Consider the following 19608-nt stretch of genomic DNA (forward strand, 5'->3'; position numbering starts at 1 on the left):
ATTTTATGACATCTTTGGTATCATTGTTTGTGCTACTTGAAATGGGGATCTGCTGGTTTGTGCTTACATTTTCCATTCATAGCACTGTCAGTGTAGATGTTTGTAGTTACTACCTATATCATGTCTGGTGCGTATATTTAGAGGACAGTCACGCTGGCACTCAAGTTACAATAAGTTTTTCTTGTGAGTTAAGATTTTATTTACAAAATACTTTTACATACCTGAAATAAGAATATTCTTTTGTTTAAGTGCAAGTCGGGGTGGGGAAGGGATAACTTATGACTTCAGCAGCATAAGATGATAGAGAACCAAAGGAATTTACACATCAAGTCATTTCTTCTGTATTAAATAATTGCTTTATTTAAAAACAGAGATATTTAAATATATGTATGTGTTGCAGCCCTTAAGGAGGAATAACAATTTTAAAAGTCATTTTATTTAAAATTCAATGTAAGGAAGTATACAATCTTAACCCGTAAAAATTCATAGGATTTTTTTTTTTTTTTAGTTTAAATGATGTGAAAGCGTTTGTTCCATTCAAAGGCATCTGTCTATGAATTACAGTAACTTCTTTGCTGGTTACCCTGTGACTAGAGCATGAGACTGAGAGACTACAATGTACATATTGGCAATAATCAGCTTAACACTGCATTATAATACTTCCACGTGTTACAAAAGCCCTTTGTATTTTTCTTTTTTTCTTTTATTGTGGTAACATTGGTTTATAACATTATGTAAATTTCAGGTGTACATCATTATATTTTGATTTCCGTATAGATTACATCATGTTCACCACCCCAAGACTAATTATAATCCACCACCACACACATGTGCCTAATCATCCCTTTTGCCCTCCTCCCTCCCTTTTCCCCTCTGGTAACCACCAGTCCAATCTCTGTCTCTATGTGATTGTTTGTTGTTGTTTTTATCTTCTACTTATGAGTGAGCCCTTTGTATTTTCCAAAGTCTTTTCATGTGTCCCTCATTTAAGAAGCCACAATGTTAACAGTTCTACATTGTTTCAGAGAAGAAGGCCATCCCAGCCCATAAGAAGTAGAGAAGGTACACTCTACAGTCTGCCTCTCCCCTGCAACCTAAAAGGAGAGGAGTTGGGGCAGAAGGGATGGGACTAGACTTTTTGGTATGTCACACTGAAGCAGATTGGGTAAGAAAGGCCAATTAGGTTTTTTTCAAAGTTCAGACTGATGAAAAATTGAGGCAAAAACAATAACCATCCCATAACATTCAAACAGAAGTATGTCAAAATGTAGTATTTACTTCCAGGTTGCAGGATGATGGGTAAATAATTTTTACTTTGCTACTTAAAACTTTTCTGTCTTTTCCAAATTTTCCTCAGAGTGCTTTGTTTTTTGTTTTTAATCAGAAAAACATCCCTTGCTTGCCAGTTGTTAGCAAGAGAGAAGCAAGAGAACAACAGAGTGGGTATATGAGCAGGGCAGATCCATGAGATTGAAGACAAAATGGGAACCAAGGCTTGTTACGCAAGACAAAAGGAAAATTAGTTTAAATTTTAAGATCAGGCCTCCCTGCGGATCGCTGGGTGTATGTGTATGCTTCACATATGCTGGTTCGTTAGTGCACTGATCCTTTAGGCCAAGAAAGGATAAGAATCCCATGTTGCTTTTTATTCCATCTCAATCCTCATGATGTAGTTGCTGTGGCATTAATGCGTTTCACCACGAATTCTTCATACTGCTTTTGTGTGAGTAACCCTTCTGTTATGCTTTTACTTTCTTCAAATTTGGGCAACACAACTGCAATGTAGCCTTCGGTGGATGGCTAAAAAGGAAACAGAATATTCAATACTGTCAAATGATTAAAAAATCAGATAAAAAGAACATGGATGGAATCATAGTTTTTCCCTCTCTTTTACCTTCTCTTGAAGAAGAGATGGTTTATGGAGAATGTTTTCATTCACTTCCATCAATCGTCCTCTAACACAGCTATTAAAAAAAAGAATTTTTTTGAAGAAAACATATTACCTCCTTTGCTTCTTCTAAATTGTGGTTAAAAAGTAACTCACCTAGATATGGTGTATTCTTCTCCATCTGAGCAGTAAATCTTACATAGCGGTGCAAGTTCTGTTAGAAATTGTGCCCCCTGATAATAAAAGGGAAGAAGTAATTAATTGATGTACATTTTCACTTTCCTTTGAGAGGCAGCCCTCAGTGTTATAACAGGATATATTCCTGGAACTGGTGTTTTAAATAAAAATGAATTAAGTATAGAAAAACCATTAATTTATTCAAACATTCCTATAACAAGTGCTCCTATGTGCCAGGTACCATCCTAGGCTCTAGCGAAAAAAGCAGACTAAGACACGTGTGATAACAGATAGTTTAGTTATAGAGTAAGAATGTATTTTATCAACTGTAAATGAGAAAGCTACATATAGCCAAGTGTAAAGATTTCAAAAGTGTAGGAAAATCCATCAATAGGCAATAATATAAAATTCAACATGACAGAGTGACAGCAATATTGTACAAAGTTAGTTTCATTAAGCTTCCTACTTTATTTTATATTAGAACTTAATAGACAAAGGAACTTCTTTATTAGGGTCAATCAGGAAGACTTTTTAAAGAAGGGATATTTTTCTAATTAAGACTTTGAGGAAAATTTGGAAAACAGAAAAGTTTTAAGTAGCAAATGAGAGTAATTTACCCATTATCCGATATCCTAGAAGTGAATACTACATTTTGACATAAATCTGTTTGAACACTATGGCATGGTTATTGTTTCATGTACTCTACTATGTGGATGTACCTGGGGAGGTTCTGACAAATATCTACAAAGAGGCTCAGAGGAAACTGATGCAGGCATATCTCATGTGTTGTTCTCTTTTTTCCAGGACTTTTTCCTGTAGTGAACATTGGCCTTTGAGGTCAAGATGTTATTCTTTATGACCTCTTTATCATTCAAAAGATTATTAGAGGGGCCGGCCTGGTGGGCACAGTGGTTAAGTTCGCACGTTCCGTTTTGGCGGCCCGGGGTTTGCTGGTTTGGATCCTGGGCGCGGACCTACTCACCGCTCATCAAGCCATGCTGAGGTGGCATCCCACATAGAGGAACTAGAAGGACCTATGACTAGGATATACAACTATGTACTGGGGTCTTTGGGGAGAAAAAAAGAGGAAGATTGGCAACAGATGTTAGCTCAGGGCCAATCTTCCTCAACAACAACAACAACAAAAGATTATTAGACCACACTCAGATGTTACCACATCGGTTTCACTCCTCTGTTTGTGGGTTCTTCGTTTCAAAATATTAATGACACCCCACTTTTGGGAGGAGGGGCCAGGGATTCGTCCCAGAGGGTTTGTCTACCACTGGGTCTGTGTCAAGAGAGCAGAAGTGATTTGACCCCATTTTTTATCACCTCCTTGGGAGAATAAATGATTGGCAGTGCTGAGATCCAATCAAAATTTATCTGTGGTGGGTTCCACATGCAGGTCCCTCTCTGTTCTTCAGTAGTAACAATAATGTTACTATTTTGGACAAGATTTATCACAGGAACTTCACAAGCACTAACTGTTATACCTGTAGTTTGTAGACTTTATCTTTTAAGAAAGTTTCATGCTTTTCTAAGTCCATTTTTTTCCTGAGCAAGGAAAAATCAATAATTATAAGGCATGTTATTAGGGGATTTCAGGTCTACAAAGGGGAATATAAACAAGGGTCTCTTAGATCAGTGAGGGTAATTAGCAGAAACGCTTAGTATGAACTCAGTAAATGAAGGACCTAAATCACCCACTGAAACTTTCCTATCCAGTCGGTATGTCAGGATATTTTAGTATGGTACTGAATTATTCTTGGTGGGATACCCTCTTTTAATGTGTCTATCTTGCCTAGAATTGTAGAGGGTAGAGATAACATTTTGTACAACTGAGCACTGTATGGAGATAGAGGGTGCGGCTAGATGTGCATTAAATTGGCAACAATTAAGGAATGGAAAATGGTAAGGAGCAAATACTGTATTATTTTCTCAGATTGATTTTTTTTCACTAACTCAGGATATGTTTTTCTTTTTAATTTGTGAAAAATATATGGTAAAGAAGAGTTGGTCACTTAAATTTTATAGAACTCAAAATATTGGTTTAATAAAACTATAAGGGATAAAATATCTCATTATATTGGTATTAGAGTTGTTTTTTCAAAGGACTGCCTTCCCCATCCTCCATCCTGGGGATGACAGGGATGGTGGTACAGAACTTAATATAAGAGATACTATACCTCCTGAAATACCTCATTTTTTTGGTATGAGACTTTCTTTAGGGTTAAAGTATTCTTAAAAGCAGCACCTCAAACTGCCAGGAAGTATGCTGAGCATACACTACCAGATTCTAAGACTGACTGGATCTATCATTACTGTGATATAGAGGATTTAAGTAGAGAATTATAGGAACATACCCGCTTAAATTTCCCAGAGACCTTGTTCTGAAGTCTGCTACAGTTGGTACTGATTTGATAGGAAATGCTTTTAATTGTTTTTCCACTTTGAAGAACTGGATGAGATTCTGCCAATGTGATGACACATATTCTACAAGGAGCAAAAATTGATCCTGTATTACTGCTTGGTATAATTCTTCTTCCTAAAACAGTATTCCTACTGGCACAAGAGTATCTGAACTGACATTTGTTTAGTCAAATTATCATTTCCCCCATTTTCATCTGGCTACTATTGGAGTTTCACTGTAGAAGGGAATGCAATAATAAAAAGGAGAAAATGGGATTGAATATCCTTCCCAGAAAAGGGAAGGATACCAGAGGTCTTTAGGTAGCACTGAGGTAGGAGAGAGAGAAGTAAGGCATGCCTGTATGTACAGGATACCTATGCCTCTACCTAGCCCTCTCTATGGGCTCTGGTAATTCAGGGGGTAGGCAGAGGCCAGTTATTTCAGGTAGTGGCTGACTGAGAGCCAGCCCTGGTGGTCTAGTGGTTAAGATTCGGTGCTTTTACCGCCACGGCCCAGTTTCGTTTCCAGGTCAGGAAACCACACCACCTGCCTATTGGCTGTCATACTGTGGCAGTGGCTGTGAGTTGCTGTGATGCTGAAAGCTATGCCACCGGTATTTCAAATACCAGCAGGGTCCCCCTTGGTGGACAGGTTTCAGCAGAGATGCCAGACGAAGACAGACAGAAAAGAAGAAGGACCTGGCCACCCACTTCTGAAAAAACTGGCCATGAAAACCCTATGAATAGCCATGCAGCATTGTCTGATATAGCACTGGAAGGTGAGAGGATGGCATAAAAAGACAGGGCAGGGTTCACCTCTGCTGTACACAGGGTCACTAGGAGTCGGAATTGGGAATTGACTCAAGGGCACTAACAACAAGCTGACTGAGGGGTGTAGTCCTTTATTTGGATGTTTGGGTGATCAAGTTTAGAGTGAACAGGCACTGAAAGCCTCATTCTTGTCAACCAAACTCCTATAGTAATACCATTTTAACACAGTGGAAGATAATCATTTAATGAACATTTGTTCAAGCTAAGACCATACCAGCGTACGATATCAGAAAAAAAATTTTTTTGATAATCTAAAATTTCCCATTTACTTACCGGTTTGAGTGCTGTAGTATACAGTGGTCCTCACAGGGTTTTCCTTTGACATCTAGAAGAAGAATAAATATCTGTTGGTTGTTGAGTCAATATTTACTACCACTGTGTGGTACTTTCTTTGGTTCAGAGATAGTTAATTATGAAGATTAGACACATACTCATCACAGGTATCCCTTCATTACTCAAAAAGATAACACCTAAAGGCTTCCTATAAAGTGTTTAAAGGGACCTGGTCCAGATGGAATCATTCATTCAGTGTTAAAATGATAATAAACTCTGTTCCACCTTGCTTTATCCTCGTTAAAATGAGTACACTCATTTCTATTAGCAAAATGAGATTGATTGCAAGGCATTCTTTATATAATATAGTAGGATATGTTTTGTTGGTCAATTTGAGAGTGACATCCTGGTTTGTCTAGGGCTGTCCTGATGTTAGTGCTGAATGTCTCGGATTCCGGGAAACCATTCAGTCCTGGGTCAACTGGGACAGTTTGTCACCCAAAACTGGCTAATAAAACGTATGTTACAGTTAAAAAAAAACAGTACACCTATTATCCTTGAATGAAAGGGACAAGTAGGGGTTAGAGGAGGGTCCCCAACGATGCTCCCATCACTGATATTCACTTGGTACACAAAGCAGTACCACAGGATACTTCTAAGTGGCAACTGTATAATACCGGTGGCTTCTCTTTAGGTAAAGCTGTTAGATTCTGCTTTCTAAGGTCTCTATTCTAACCCACACTCTTCTCTCCATCCCTACTGCCTCTACCTTAGTTTCCAACTGATCATATAAATCATTTTATGTACCGTCATTTCCTACAGGATTGAGCCCCTCAAATCCCTTTAGGCACTCAAAAGAGGTTGCAATCCAGCCCCTGATTACCTCGGGGTCTGGCCTTAGACCACCACCCTCCCGCAAGAACCCACCCTTGAATTCGCACTGCCTTCGCCAGCCCCAGGGAGCACCCTGCGGTATTGCAGGCCTCCAGGCCTTTGCAAATGCCATTCCCTGGGCCTAGAAGGCAACAGAGTGGTCCGGTTCCTTCTGACGTGGGGATGAAGCGCCGGGGAGAGCGCGCGTCGTTTACAACTGTCACCATAGTCCCCAGAACATGACGCCAACGTGGCCTAGGGGAGATCGGCATCATTATTCACTTACCTGCTTTGTACCAGCGAGTGAAGTAACGATCCACGAGCGACGGCACCGCGGGCTCCGCGGCCACCGGCTCGGTAGTCATGGCGACCTCGGTCGCCGGTACCCCCGCCCTCCGGGTCCCCAGCGCTTCCTCTCTGCAGGCCTGGGAAGAGGGTGTCCTTCCGGCGCGCGGCCCGCGGCGTGCGCACGCGCGCTGCTCTCCTGGCCCCGCAGGCTCCGCCCACCAGCGCCAATTACTGCACTGTGCTTTGAGGTCTACGTCAAAGCGGGAATCAAATACAATAGGCTGAGGAGGAGGGCGGAGGGACAGTGGGCGGTGGCCAGCGCTGCTCTTCACCTCTACCTTGTGGGGGCTACCGAGAAGGCCGGCCACGCCCCCTCCGCCTCGTGACGTCACTCCCGCGCGGCGCGGCGCGTGTCCGGCCTACCTCTCTAGCGCGTCGTTTTCGCGCCGGCCGCCCCTCAGCCCGGCTTCAGCCACTAGCCGCGGGTGTCGAGCGGCCCAGCGGCCCGGTGGCCCAGTGCGGGCTGCGAAAGCCTTCGAGCCGCGGACGGAGAGGCGCGTGCGCACCCCGCGCGGGCTCCAGGAGGCGGCTGCGTGGCCCGGGAAGCGACCCGGCGGAGGCACCGCTGTTTGAGGGTCCTCAGCGCGCGGTGCAGGTGAGCGTTCGAGGGACCCACGCAGGGTGGGAGGCGCGGAACAGGGCCCCGCCGGCCAGGGGGTGTCCTGATGAAGGGGACCCCTCCGCGCCCAACCTGCCTGCTGCGGGCCCGGGAGTGGAGTGTGGCGTGACCATCTCTGCCCTCGAGCCTCAAGTTCTCTTTCTGCGAACTTGCCACCTCCTCCACCCGCGGCCTCCCGGGGGCTCTGCGGGGCGCGGCAGGTGGGGGACATGCTGCTCCCGCTGCTGCAACCTGCTCAGCCTCTGGATTCCGTGCAGGAGTGGACCAGACCGCTGAACCAATTATGCGCCAATTAAAGCGAACCAATTAATGCACACTAGAAGGCGTCGGTTGTTAGAGAGGGGTTCGGATGCTGAGCTGCGGGTCCCTACTCGCGTCTGCGACTTTTTCGTGGAGATATTGTCCCCTGTGCTTCTCCATGTAATGTATGTTATGTGGCCCTCTCCTTCCTGAAACTGCGACCTCCGTGGAAGCAATGACTGTGAGAGTCGTCTCTTGTTTTCAGATCCTAGCACTTAGCAAGTGCTCAGTCGTTGTTTTATGTAGGTCACAAACCGGATGGTAGGATTAGCTACTGTGTAAAGGATTCAAACTGTATGTTGACAACCACAGCAGTAACCAATGAATAGTTGAATATGAAAGTGTGAGCCAAAGGGAGGCAAATACAATTTTCAGCTTGGGGGACAGGGAGAGTAGAAATGCCATCTCCCCAAATAAGGGAAACTTGTTTGGTGGGAGAATAGTAAGTTCTTCCTTTTCCAGGTTGCATTTGACGTCCTTGTGAGACATCCCTGGGATTACATCAGGAGTTGAAAATGTGGGTTTAGTGTTCATTTGGGGGAGGGTCAGGGCTAGACGTTTAGATCTAATCAGTGTATTAGTGATCTGCCTGGTACTTGTGGTAATGGGTATGATAAGTAGCCTAGAGGTGAGTGGTTGGAGGGAACAGGGAAGAAAATGGAGGAGGAGTTAGAAATTTTGGAGAGAGTCCAGGATTGATCTATGGTGTGGCGAGATCTTGAGCACATTTAAGGGCTGAGAAAAGTTGAATCATTGAGGGCAGGGGAGTTGGAGAGTGCAGGTGTAAAAGAAAGGGTACTAATAAACCGAGGTCCTGGGGGAGTTTGAAGGATACTCCTTTCCTAGCCTTGATAAAGGAGTGGGGACACTTCTGAGAAGATAAGAGAATAAGGATGATGGGTGTGAAAATTTAGAGAAGTTCGTTTTGAGGCTAGGAGAGTTGGAGAGGTGGAGATGACTGATGAGCTCACCTTGGCAGGTGATTTTGAAAGCTCAGTGATTTGAGAGCACAGGTTGTTTGTCAGTCAGGAAAGTAGAAACCACACAGTATTTCAACAGAATTTAATATGAAGAATTGATTAGCTAGCTAGCTAATGGAGGAACAAAAAGCGAAAGGGAGCAGTGAAGTAACATAAAAGGTAAACTGTCGGAAGTAGCTACAACACTTAGCTAGGGCTAGGGTTCAGAACGAGGGAAGACGTTGGGGTTATCACGACCTAACCTTGGAGGAGAGGCACTGTAAAGCTGGGACTTGGACTTCTGGTGTTGATACCTCCAGAATTCAGAGGAGAAGCCCCTTATTACTGGGGCCTGCTTGGTTAGTGCTGGTATCTATGGGGAACAACAAGCTAACAGGAAAAAGTGAGTCCTTCTCAAGTCCTTCTGCCTTTACCCTCCAGATTCTTATCCTGGGATCCATGGATGCCAGGGTTCCACAGGTTGTTAGTGAATAGAATCCAGGTTCATAGTGAGGGATGTGAAGACATTTTGATGATCTGATCTTGGCAACAGTAATAGCATGATTATTATTAGGTAAACCAGCATCGATGATGGCCAGGAAACTCGACACATCTGGCCTCCTGTTGCCTATCTGTTCTCATCTCTTGCTACTCTGTCCCTTGCTTACTGTCTAAGCCAGACATGCCAGGCATTGTTTCATCTCAATCTACCCATCCTTTCAGATCTGTGTCAGTAATTATCTCTATGATGTTAGAAGATGAAAGATGTAATTTTTATATGCTTGGAAAACCCTAACCTTTTTATATAGAATTAGATCTAAATTAAAAACGTGCATGGTATCATACAGGTTCAAATAATTTCTAGAAGTTCTTGAATATAAATGTCACCAAAGCTTATAAAACCATTATCTGCCTTTATTCTCTTCCTCACTCCCACCATATATGATCTTGCTTTCCTCTTAACCCACATTATATGTTGTATCATTCATGTTACACTTAACATTATCTGCTGTGTAGTATAAGGATTAATTCATCCTTATTCTTTCATTGTCATATGTGTGAAATGCAAGATGAGAGAATTCTCCTTGGATTAAGGTGACAATAAGGCCAGTGTGATCTGTGTAATTGCCACCCCTAACATAAGTTAGGGACTTCCAATTAACAACTGTAAAGGGATCTGAATATAAATATCCAGCACATTAACATTTATTTTTTCCTCTTAGATAACGTTATGCATTAGAGCAAGTTTGATTTTGCCAGACCAAAATAAGTTTCCTATTTATCATTCTTATCTCACCTTTTCTGTTGCGCTGGTAAAACCAGGCCGGGAAAGCGGAGTTACGTGAAGTAATGTTATCAGGTCATCAAGCTCCTCAAATGTTGGTCATCATTTTGAAGTAAACCATTGTAATTTCAGTGTCTTCTTTTCCTCCTGAGAACAGTAAATATTTTTCTTTACCTCTATCTTTGATTTCAATTTTTATTTTTTTAATGAACATATAAAGCCAGTTTATAAATAAATGTACCTGGTAGTATGAAAGTAATTTTATTCCAGATTTTCTTCAACTGCCAGTATATATATGTGGTTTTTTTATATGATTCTATGAATCTGTCAGGTTGTAAAGATATCCTCATATGCAAAAATAAAATATTTTTCCATGGGGGCCGGCCCCATGGCTTAGCGGTTAAGTGCGCACGCTCCGCTACTGGGTTTGGATCCCGGGCGCACACTGACACACCACTTCTCCGGCCATGCTGAGACCGCGTCCCACATACAGCAACTAGAAGGATGTGCAACTATGACATACAACTATCTACTGGGGCTTTGGGGGGAAAAAAAAGAAAGGAGGAGGATTGGCAATAGATGTTAGCTCAGAGCCGGTCTTCCTCAGCAAAAAGAGGAGGATTAGCGTGAATGTTAGCTCGGGGCTGATCTTCCTCACACGCACAAAAATATTTTTCCATTCATTTTGTTCATTTCACCTTACCTGAGGAATAACTGATATTAAATCTTTTTTGGAGAAAAATTCTGAAGTTTGACTCTTGCCCCTCCCAAAGAGTAAGTATGTAAAATAGATTTCAGATCCTCAATTTGTAGACCATAGATATACACAGTTGGTCTGGTTGCTACCAAACATCCCTGTGGGTTCAGATTAGGTTGTTTTTTTTTTCCCCTTGATTATTCTAACTACCACTTCCCTGCCATCTGAATCATTTCGCGTATATGAGTGTTGTTTATCACCATTATGCTGTTCCTTTCTCTCAGAGAAATTAAGGCTTTATCAAGGGCTATTTGTACTTTTCTCTTAGGAATCACTTCATCATGAGAAATCTAAAGTTACTTCGGACCCTGGAGTTCAGGGATATTCAGGCTCCGGGGAAACCTCAGTGCATCTCTCTCCGAACTGAACAGGGGACAGTGCTCATTGGCTCAGAACACGGACTGATAGAAGTGGACCCTGTCACAAGAGAAGTAAGTTATTGATGGAGAGTGCTAGCACTTGGCATGACCCTTGACTTGTCTTCTTCCAAACTTGCTTCCCCCAGATAGTCTTTACTTCAAACCTTACTGAATTCATGTCCTCCTAACTGAGCATTCTCTTTGCTTTGTATAGATGTCATATTAGACATAACTTAATAGTAACCTACCTTTAACTCTGCTTCTATTTTAAATCTAAGTTGGCAAAACTCTAACTTCCTATTTTGTGTGGGTGCCCCTACTGTTGACCTTTTCTGCCATGTAAATGCTGTTGCTAACAGTGGTTCTCAACTGGGAATGCAAATGAAAATTACCTGTTAAATGAAGACTGTTTCAGCCTGCATCCCATACCAACTAAATCAGAATCTTCACTGCTGGATCCCGAGCATGTATATATTTAAAAGCTCTTTGGATTGCTTCTGTCTTCCTTTAATTGTATTTTACTACTCATGTATTTTATGTAATTGCATTCTTAGTCCCTTTTCCGCATACTATAGAAATCTTAGAAAACCATAGTTATTAGCTTCCTGTTTTATTGGACATTTTTTAAGAGAACAGGTTTCTTTCTTTTGTTTAGTGTTTGCTTCGCAAGATGGTCACATTAACTATTTTTCTTGTTAAAGATAGTAGGGTTGTGATATTTCTCAAATGAAAGTTTGGATTTTAATTTGGAAAAAAACATTTTTGAAAGCTTTTGTATTGCAAAAGAAGCATTAAAAAGTATTTCTGGAGGGGGCCGGCCCCATGGCTTAGTAGTTGAGTGCATGCGCTCTGCTGCTGGTGGCCCGGGTTCAGACCCCAGGGGCGCACCGACGCACCGCTTGTCCGGCCATGCTGAGGCAGCGTCCCACATACAGCAACTAGCGGGATGTGCAGCTATGACATACAACTATCTACTGGGGCTTTGGGGAGAAAATGGAGGAGGATTGGCCATAGATGTTAGCTCAGGGCTGATCTTCCTCAGCAAAAAGAGGAGGATTGGCATGGTTATTAGCTCAGGGCTGATCTTCCTCACAAAATAAATAAATAAATAAATAAAAAGTATTTCTGGAAATGTTATGATTGGTTCTTGAAAGTAGATTGGCTTTATTTGCGTATGTGTTTGTTTTGGTGAAAGGTGAAAAATGAAATTTCTTTAGTGGTGGAAGGCTTTCTCCCAGAGGACGGAAGTGGCTGCATTGTTGGTATTCAGGACTTGCTGGATCAGGAGTCTGTGTGTGTGGCCACAGCCTCCGGAGATGTTATACTCTGCAATCGCAGCACACACCAGGTAAGTGGAAGAGTCTGGTGGGGAGGAAATCTCAAGCATCCTCAGACACGTCAGTTGTTTGGTGTAGAAGTTTAAAATATCAGGAGCCAGGGGCCGGCCCTGTGGCTTGGTGGTTAAGTGCGCGCGCTGCGATGCTGGCGGCCCGGGTTCGGATCCCGGGTGCGCATCGAGGCACCACTTCTCTGTCCGTCCTGGGGCCGAGTCCCACATACAGCGACTAGAAGGGTGTGCAGCTGTGACATACAACTATCTATTGGGGCTTTGGGGGCAATAAATAAAAATCTTTAAAATATCAGGAGCCATAATATTTAAGCATTTCACCAATTAGAGTCTTTGTATTATATTTTTCTTTACAAAAAGTTGTTGATATGGCTTTAGCTGTATTTCAGGATTCTTCTAAAACTTAGTCTTGTCTGTTGACGTAGCTGGAATGTGTTGGGAGTGTAGCCAGTGGTATCTCTGTCATGAGTTGGAGTCCTGACCAAGAGCTGGTGCTTCTTGCCACAGGTAAGCTTGTCACTGGTCCCTAACTTTCACTTTTATAAAACGTGGCTCCTAATATCTTAAAGGCTTAAGTTTTGGGGTGCTTTGGTTTCAAAAAATTTCTCTGAATAATGATACCAGCATTATAATCTAGAGGGAATGTGTTCTTTTTGACTTAAGTTTTACCTCTTAATATATTGTTTTAAAAAGTTGTTTCATGTAACTGTTTCAATCTTTGGAAATGGGAAACAAAGACATAAAACCTGGAGAGACTACTAAGTCCACAGTTGTAGCAGCAATATTTATTTTAACCTACTTGAAGAAGAAGAGTTGCTATATAAACAGATTCTAAAAATTGCTTTTATAGCTCTTTTAAGAGCTCTTACAGGCACTTAAAAACAGCTTTTTCTCCTTTAAATCTCTTCCAGTTTCTGTAAACTATCACCCCCAATGGGGTATATATTTGAAGAGCTATCTTGGTGACTAGTGTTGAAGTTAGTGGAGGAGGGCTATGTGGACTCTTATGTTGGCTTTGCATAGTAAATAGCTGAGAATAAGTACCAGGTGACTTGTCCAGTCAAAGCTTTTTTTTTTTTAATGAGAGTCAGAACATTTTGAATGAATTCTGTCTGCCTTGTTTTGATTACGAACTTCTCCACTCCAGCTCTGTAGCTTCCAGTGCCTTAGATACTTATGGAATGGAAAATTTGTTACATGAAAACAAAATCATTCTTGTCTTTGCCCCTCCAAGGTCAACAGACCCTAATTATGATGACAAAAGACTTTGAACCAATCATGGAACACCAGATCCACCAGGATGATTTTGGTGAAAGTGAGTATTGCTTTGTTTGAAACATTTTGTGACCTGAAGTTCCTCTCAGTTTTGATCGTTTCCTTGCACACTAATAGCCACATCATAAACCCAAAGAACTGTGAAGTTTAAATACCCCTTCGTTAAATGTCTGATAGCCCAGTTCCTATAGCCCATCCCAGATCTTAAAAGGCATGCCTCTGGTGCCTCTCCAGGTCTGAGAGTTGTCTTTGTCAGTAACTGGGGAATAGAAATCTGTGCTTAAGGTCACCTAGATAGTTGTTGCCCAAACCCCAGGACAGGCTTAGGCTGGGGGATCAATGAAAGGGACTGTACTGCTAAATTAGGTTAGCATTTCTGGGGTACAATTTTGGGGAGAAAACGAGAGAGGTGGGATAGAAGGTAGATTTTTGTTCCTACTGATTAGACCCGAATCTGCATTTTCATGGGAACCGTCAGATTGTTTTTCTGCTAAGATCTAGTTGAGGTGAGTTGGGCCTTGAGGCTGTGGGAGCATTGAAGGAGGAGAAGAGAGGAGATGCTTATTGAGTATAAGAAGCTCTGGCCAACTTGAGGGTACCAAATGGCTGGCCTGATGGAGGAGAGAGATGGGGAAGAAGATATTTTAACTTTGGCTGAGGTCTAACCTCATGCCTTCTTGTTCCACCACCTCTGAGAAATTATTTAGAAAACTGCTGCTCATTTGTTCATTCAAAAATAATTTGTTTAGAAATGATTTTTGAGTAGGTACTGTGAACCCTGCAATGTGTTTGGTGCTGTGGATAATTGGGCTTTTCCCTTGAGGAGTCCCATTAGTACAGTCCTAACATGATGTGCAGGTATTAGGGTAGCATAAGTGGGGGGAAGGGAGTGATGGAGAAGGAAGACCTCCCAGAGGAGGCCAACTTGAGCTGAGTCTTGGCTGCATTGATATTGAGTAGATGAGAGTTGAGGGTAGGGGAGTGGTCCAGTCAAGTGAATTAGTCCATTCCAAGGCAGGAATGTTTCATAGAAGCCTTTTACACGTCATGGCTTACTCAGGCAACTGTGAGTACTGCTTTGGTATTGCTGGCTGGCAGGACATGAGTGTGGAATGAAATAAGTCGGATGGATTTTCGTTAAGTTTGGTAGGGAATTTGGACATTGAGTTATAGGTGATCAGCCATTAAAGGTTTTGATGATGCAAGATTGATTGAGTGATTGATTGGACTGTGATTGATTGAGTGATTGGTGGAGAGGGAAGAGACTGGAGACAGGGCCATCAGGTAGGAGGTTGCTACAGGAGTCCAGGTGAGAGATCAGGGAAGTGGATGTGGGGCTAAAAGAGGAAATGAATTCAGAAAAATTGATTCTCAGCGAGGATAGGGGTACATTTTTGGAATTATGTGAGAATTTCTTTTGGAATATATGTGCATGGTTCCCCTCCTGCTCGAGCCAGTTTGAGAAATACTGGTTTAGAAAGTGAAATAAACAGGCTTTGGATATGTAAGGTGAGGAACAGTTTAGTGGGACTCCAGCAGAAGCTCAGGTGATGGGACTAAAGATGCCAGTGACTGAGATGGAAGGTGAGCAAGTGCTGGCTCGCAAGGGGTAGGTGGTGAGTTCTATTTTGAATTTGTTTAAGGGCCATGTGGCATCACCACTTGGAGTAGGCAAATATTAGGGGCTGAAGCTCAGGAGAAGCCGGAGCTGTGGACTGGGAGTCATTGGCATGTAGGGAATCTTTACATTCTTGGGAGTAGATGAACTTGCTCAGGGGACAGGTATGGTGCTGGAAGAGTGTAGGATCCAGGGTGGAACTCGGGGGCATCCAGCTTTGAGGCCAGTTGTAGGAGTAGTAACCACCACGCCTTTGGATGGGAAAGTGCGCTGGGCCTGGCTAATCCCACTGGCTTCTTTTGTAAGAAACTTAGTACAGTTAATCAAGGGAGAGGGAGTCCACGTTAGGGTCTTAGGTCTTAGCAGTGTATTTGTCAGTACAAGAAGATCACCTGTGGGGTGGTGAAGAGATGTTTTCCCTCTAACCCAAGGGTCCACAGACTTGTTCTGTAAAGGGCGAGATAGTAGATATTTTCGGCTTCTCTGTTGCAGCTGCTCCATCTGCTGTTGTAGTGTGAAAGCAGTTTGGTGGACAATACATGGAGGACGGCTGTGTCTGTGTTCCGAGACAGTTTATCCCTAAGGGCAGACACAGGCTGTAGTTTGCTGATACTGCCGTCACACCATCACTTATTGTCTGATCCTGTTGAAAAGGTTCTCTTGCTTCACTCTGCTCCTTTATCTCTCTGTGGAAACTTGCAGATAGAAGCCCAGGGGTGTACACCAGGATAGGCATTGCTATTTGTATACAGCAGCAAGATGTGCTTTGTGGTACTACAGTATTTGGATATACCCCTGCAAAGCAGACAGGAAATGGCCGTGCTAACCCATAATTTATAGAAATTATAAAGAGCCCTGCTTCATCAGAGTGACAATCAATGACAGGAGAGAAGTATTGGGTCCTGGATCTGGCTGATGCTTTCAGGGACGTCTCTGTAGTACTTATTGCAGGTGGATGCCAGATCCTACCTCCAGGAATAGAGCGTTGCATTGTTCAGCAGCTCTGATTTTATATTTTATGTGAGAGAAACATTATGATTTAGATAGAACCTCAGCCTGGAAGGCAGACGTCCTGTGTTCTAATTTTGGCCTCTGCCACTAGGGGGTCTCAGTCTCTGTCTATGTGAGGGGTTGAATTCCATAATCTGCAGTCCCTTCCACCAGTAACAGTGAGGTTGGATACATTTAGCTGATTGAACGCTTATAATCAGAATTTTATCCTCAGCTCTTGTCTTGAGTTTTATGTTTAGTTATCCATGGACATATCATGTTAATTCTTCATGTTTCGTTGTTCTTATTTGTAAAGTGGGGCTTGCTGACTGTCATCAAGGGAATTTAGAATATGTAAGATGGCAGTACAGTGCTTTCCAAAATAAGAGCATTTCAGATTCCTCCAAATCACTACTGCGTATAATAAGGACCATAGGTTTTTCAAATATTGACTGCTGGTCAGTTTATTGAGAGGTCTCAGAGGACCCAAGTGATTGCCAGTGACTAACTTAATGAAGAATAACAACAAAACTGCTTTTATTTCCTTTCATTTAGCTTATTGCTTGTCTTGCATGTTCTCTATCAATTGTTCTCTAGGCAAGTTTATCAGTGTTGGATGGGGCAGGAAGGAGACACAGTTCCATGGATCAGAAGGCAGGCAGGCGGCCTTTCAGGTGCAAATGGTAAGGTTCCTGTGATGGATGAAGAACCTTGATGGAACAAATAAGTTGTGCCACCCACCAGGAACTCTTAGGTGTCCAGCTACAGATCTCTTCTGCTTTAATAAAACTGAAACTGTTTAAAGCCCTCAGGGAATGAGTTATCCTCGAAAGATCTTTTTTTGTTTTTTATTGCCAAGTTCCTTTGTCATTTTTTTTCATTGTAGAGAATAATTATAACCAATATTCAGTTTAAAAAATAAATCACCACAGATAAAAAAGAAAAACTCTGTGTATCCCTTCCTGATACCCTTCCCTCCCTCCCCAGAAGGAACTGCTGTCCTGCATTCACTGTTTATCATTCACATGTGTGTTTTTATACTTTTCTGATGTGTGTATATGATAGATACTAATTCTGATTTTTCCTTTTGGATGAAACTCCTTGTTTTCCTTCTTTCTGGATACATTTTGAATACAGAGCGATAGGATTTGCTGATAATAGATCAAATGTGGGATGTGAGGCAGAGGAATTGAGGATGATCCTAAGATTTGGGCCAGAGCAAATGGAAGCATTTTATTTATATTATATGTAGAAATTTCCATGAGCTGCCTTCCTAGGATAGGTGAATCAACAATACAGTGTATGCCATGTACATTTTCCTTCCTTAATTACTTCTAGCTATATTCTGTATAACTCATATTTCATCTCGTAACCCTTCTTCACTAGAGGAGGTTGGTGTTCTCTACCATAGGGCAGTTTCACTGAGAATAAATCTTGTTAGGCTGCCTGTGTATTTCCTATTGTACAGACTGTGGCACTGACACCGTCTGACATAGCCTGTCTCTGGAATGTGGTGAGGGATGCTCAGGTGGTCATTTGTTCCCCACCCTGCTAAGTTGGCTTCTGTCTTCAAGGCCTTCAGGATTGAGATGCAAGTGGCGCTGGAGACTTTCTTCTTCCTGTAATTCGGAACGCAGAACTCGTCCGTTTTCATCATTGCCGCCGGCTTTATCACCTCTGGCTCTTCCCTACCCTCCTTCCTCTTATCTCCTTAACTCATCTGTGCACTGTTGTGAAGCTTACACAGTAATCAAATAAACAGAACTCTACCCTCTTATATTTAGATAAACAGAACATTTATTTCATTATCATACTTACCTGATAGATTCCTCAGCTCATTATTTTTAATATCTAGATCTGCAGCCCTTTTCCTCTGTTGCTATGCTTAGAGGCCACTCTTTTTATACCCAAAGAAGGATTTTGTTTTGTTTTGTTTTAAGTTCTTTTCTCTTCTCTTTTTTTTTTTTTTGTGAGGAGATCAGCCCTTTGCTAACATCTGCGAATCCTCCTCTTTTTTTGCTGAGGAAGACTTACCCTGGGCTAACATCCGTGCCCATCTTCCTCCACTTTCTAGGGGACGCTGCCACAGCATGGCTTGCCAAGCAGTGCATCAGTGCACTCCCGGGATCCAAACCCATGAACCCCGGGCCGCCGCAGCGGAGTGCGTGCACTTAACCGTTTGCGCCACCAGGCCGGCCCCCTTTTTTTTTTTTTTTTTAAAGATTTTATTTATTTATTTTCCCCCCAAAGCCCCAGTAGATAGTTGTATGTCATAGCTGCACATCCTTCTAGCTGCTGCATGTGGGACGCGGCCTCAGCATGGCCGGAGAAGCGGTGCGTTGGTGCGAGCCCGGGATCCGAACCCCGGGCCGCCAGCAGCGGAGCGCGCGTACCCAACCGCTAAGCCACGGGGCTGGCCCTCTTTTCTCTTTTCTTGGTAATTTCTGGATCTAAGAGGCCTTCTGGAAGGGTTCCTGAGGATTCTATGAAGGTGCTTTTCTAGATAGCTTAAACCTCATGTAAAAGATTTAACTTTGATAGCTTGAGGCTTGTTTTATTCTGGGCCATTTAAAGCCCCCAGCCAAATTTTGTTCCTTCCTCTGTTTAGCACGAGTCTGCTTTGCCCTGGGATGACCATAGACCACAAGTTACCTGGCGTGGTGATGGACAGTTTTTTGCTGTGAGTGTTGTTTGTCCAGAGACAGGTATGGAAATAAATTGCAGTTAAACAAAAAAAGTTTTTATCATACTAAGTTCAGGAAAGTTTTCTTCCTTTTGCTTTGAGGGTTTTTAAAATTACACATATGGGGTAAAGATGTGCTGCTTTAGATGTTAAATGAATTTAGAGCTTGCAACTAGAAGAGTTCTTTGAGGCCATGCGGTCCAGCCTCCTACCTGTTGGATACAATTTTTTAACAAGATTAATCTAATTTTCTTTGTAAAACCGTGACAGTTTTTATTAATAAGGAAGGCATTTGAATAGTTCTGACTTGACAACATTTGTAATGTCTTAAGTTTGTTTTTTGGTTTGGTTTTTCTTACCTCTACCTATTGCACAGGAGCTCGAAAGGTCAGAGTATGGAATCGAGAGTTTGCTTTACAGTCAACCAGTGAGCCTGTGGCGGGACTAGGACCAGCTCTGGCTTGGAAGTGAGTGGGAGGAGAAACCTTGTAACTTCCTCAGAGAATTTCTTGGAACTGGGATAGGGGTGGTGGTACCGGTTGAATACAGGTATAAAAGGATATTTACTTGTCCTCATTTGGCTGTAAGCTTGAATCTTGCTTTCTTTTTTTTTAGT

General features: G+C 42.5%; 2 protein-coding genes across 2 annotated transcripts in view; one reads left to right on the forward strand and one right to left on the reverse strand.

The window, feature by feature from the left end:
- Positions 1–320: 320 nt before the first annotated feature.
- ABITRAM (actin binding transcription modulator) lies at positions 321–6875 on the reverse strand. Its single transcript, XM_004423726.3, has 6 exons — positions 6738–6875; positions 5579–5630; positions 4429–4558; positions 2045–2121; positions 1895–1964; positions 321–1800 (listed from the first exon to the last, which is right to left on the reverse strand). Exons 1-6 carry the CDS (start codon positions 6814–6816, stop codon positions 1663–1665), a joined length of 546 nt encoding a protein of 181 aa, XP_004423783.1. The 5' UTR covers positions 6817–6875; the 3' UTR covers positions 321–1662.
- A 287-nt stretch (positions 6876–7162) lies between these two features.
- The window catches only part of ELP1 (elongator acetyltransferase complex subunit 1), a 56124-nt gene continuing 43678 nt past the window's right edge, over positions 7163–19608 (forward strand). The window contains exons 1-8 of the mRNA XM_014782052.2: positions 7163–7394; positions 10988–11150; positions 12274–12426; positions 12852–12933; positions 13661–13741; positions 16907–16992; positions 18918–19014; positions 19369–19459. Coding sequence (XP_014637538.1) covers positions 11001–11150; positions 12274–12426; positions 12852–12933; positions 13661–13741; positions 16907–16992; positions 18918–19014; positions 19369–19459 — 740 coding nt within the window. The 5' untranslated portion in view covers positions 7163–7394; positions 10988–11000. The remainder of the gene's footprint in view (positions 7395–10987; positions 11151–12273; positions 12427–12851; positions 12934–13660; positions 13742–16906; positions 16993–18917; positions 19015–19368; positions 19460–19608) is intronic.

The sequence above is a fragment of the Ceratotherium simum genome, chromosome 29, assembly GCF_057802395.1.
Source record: "Ceratotherium simum simum isolate JZ-2026a chromosome 29, ASM5780239v1, whole genome shotgun sequence".
Taxonomy (NCBI): domain Eukaryota; kingdom Metazoa; phylum Chordata; class Mammalia; order Perissodactyla; family Rhinocerotidae; genus Ceratotherium; species Ceratotherium simum.

Coding starts and splice junctions, on each gene's coding strand:
- ABITRAM (XM_004423726.3), bottom strand. CDS start 6,816: ATGACTACCGAGCCGGTGGCCGCGGAGCCCGCGGTGCCGTCGCTCGTG. Junction 2,122..4,428: donor TCTCTGGGAAATTTAAGCGG/GTATGTTCCTAT, acceptor TTTTATTATCAG/GGGGCACAATTTCTAACAGA. Junction 1,801..1,894: donor CATCTCTTCTTCAAGAGAAG/GTAAAAGAGAGG, acceptor TTTCCTTTTTAG/CCATCCACCGAAGGCTACAT.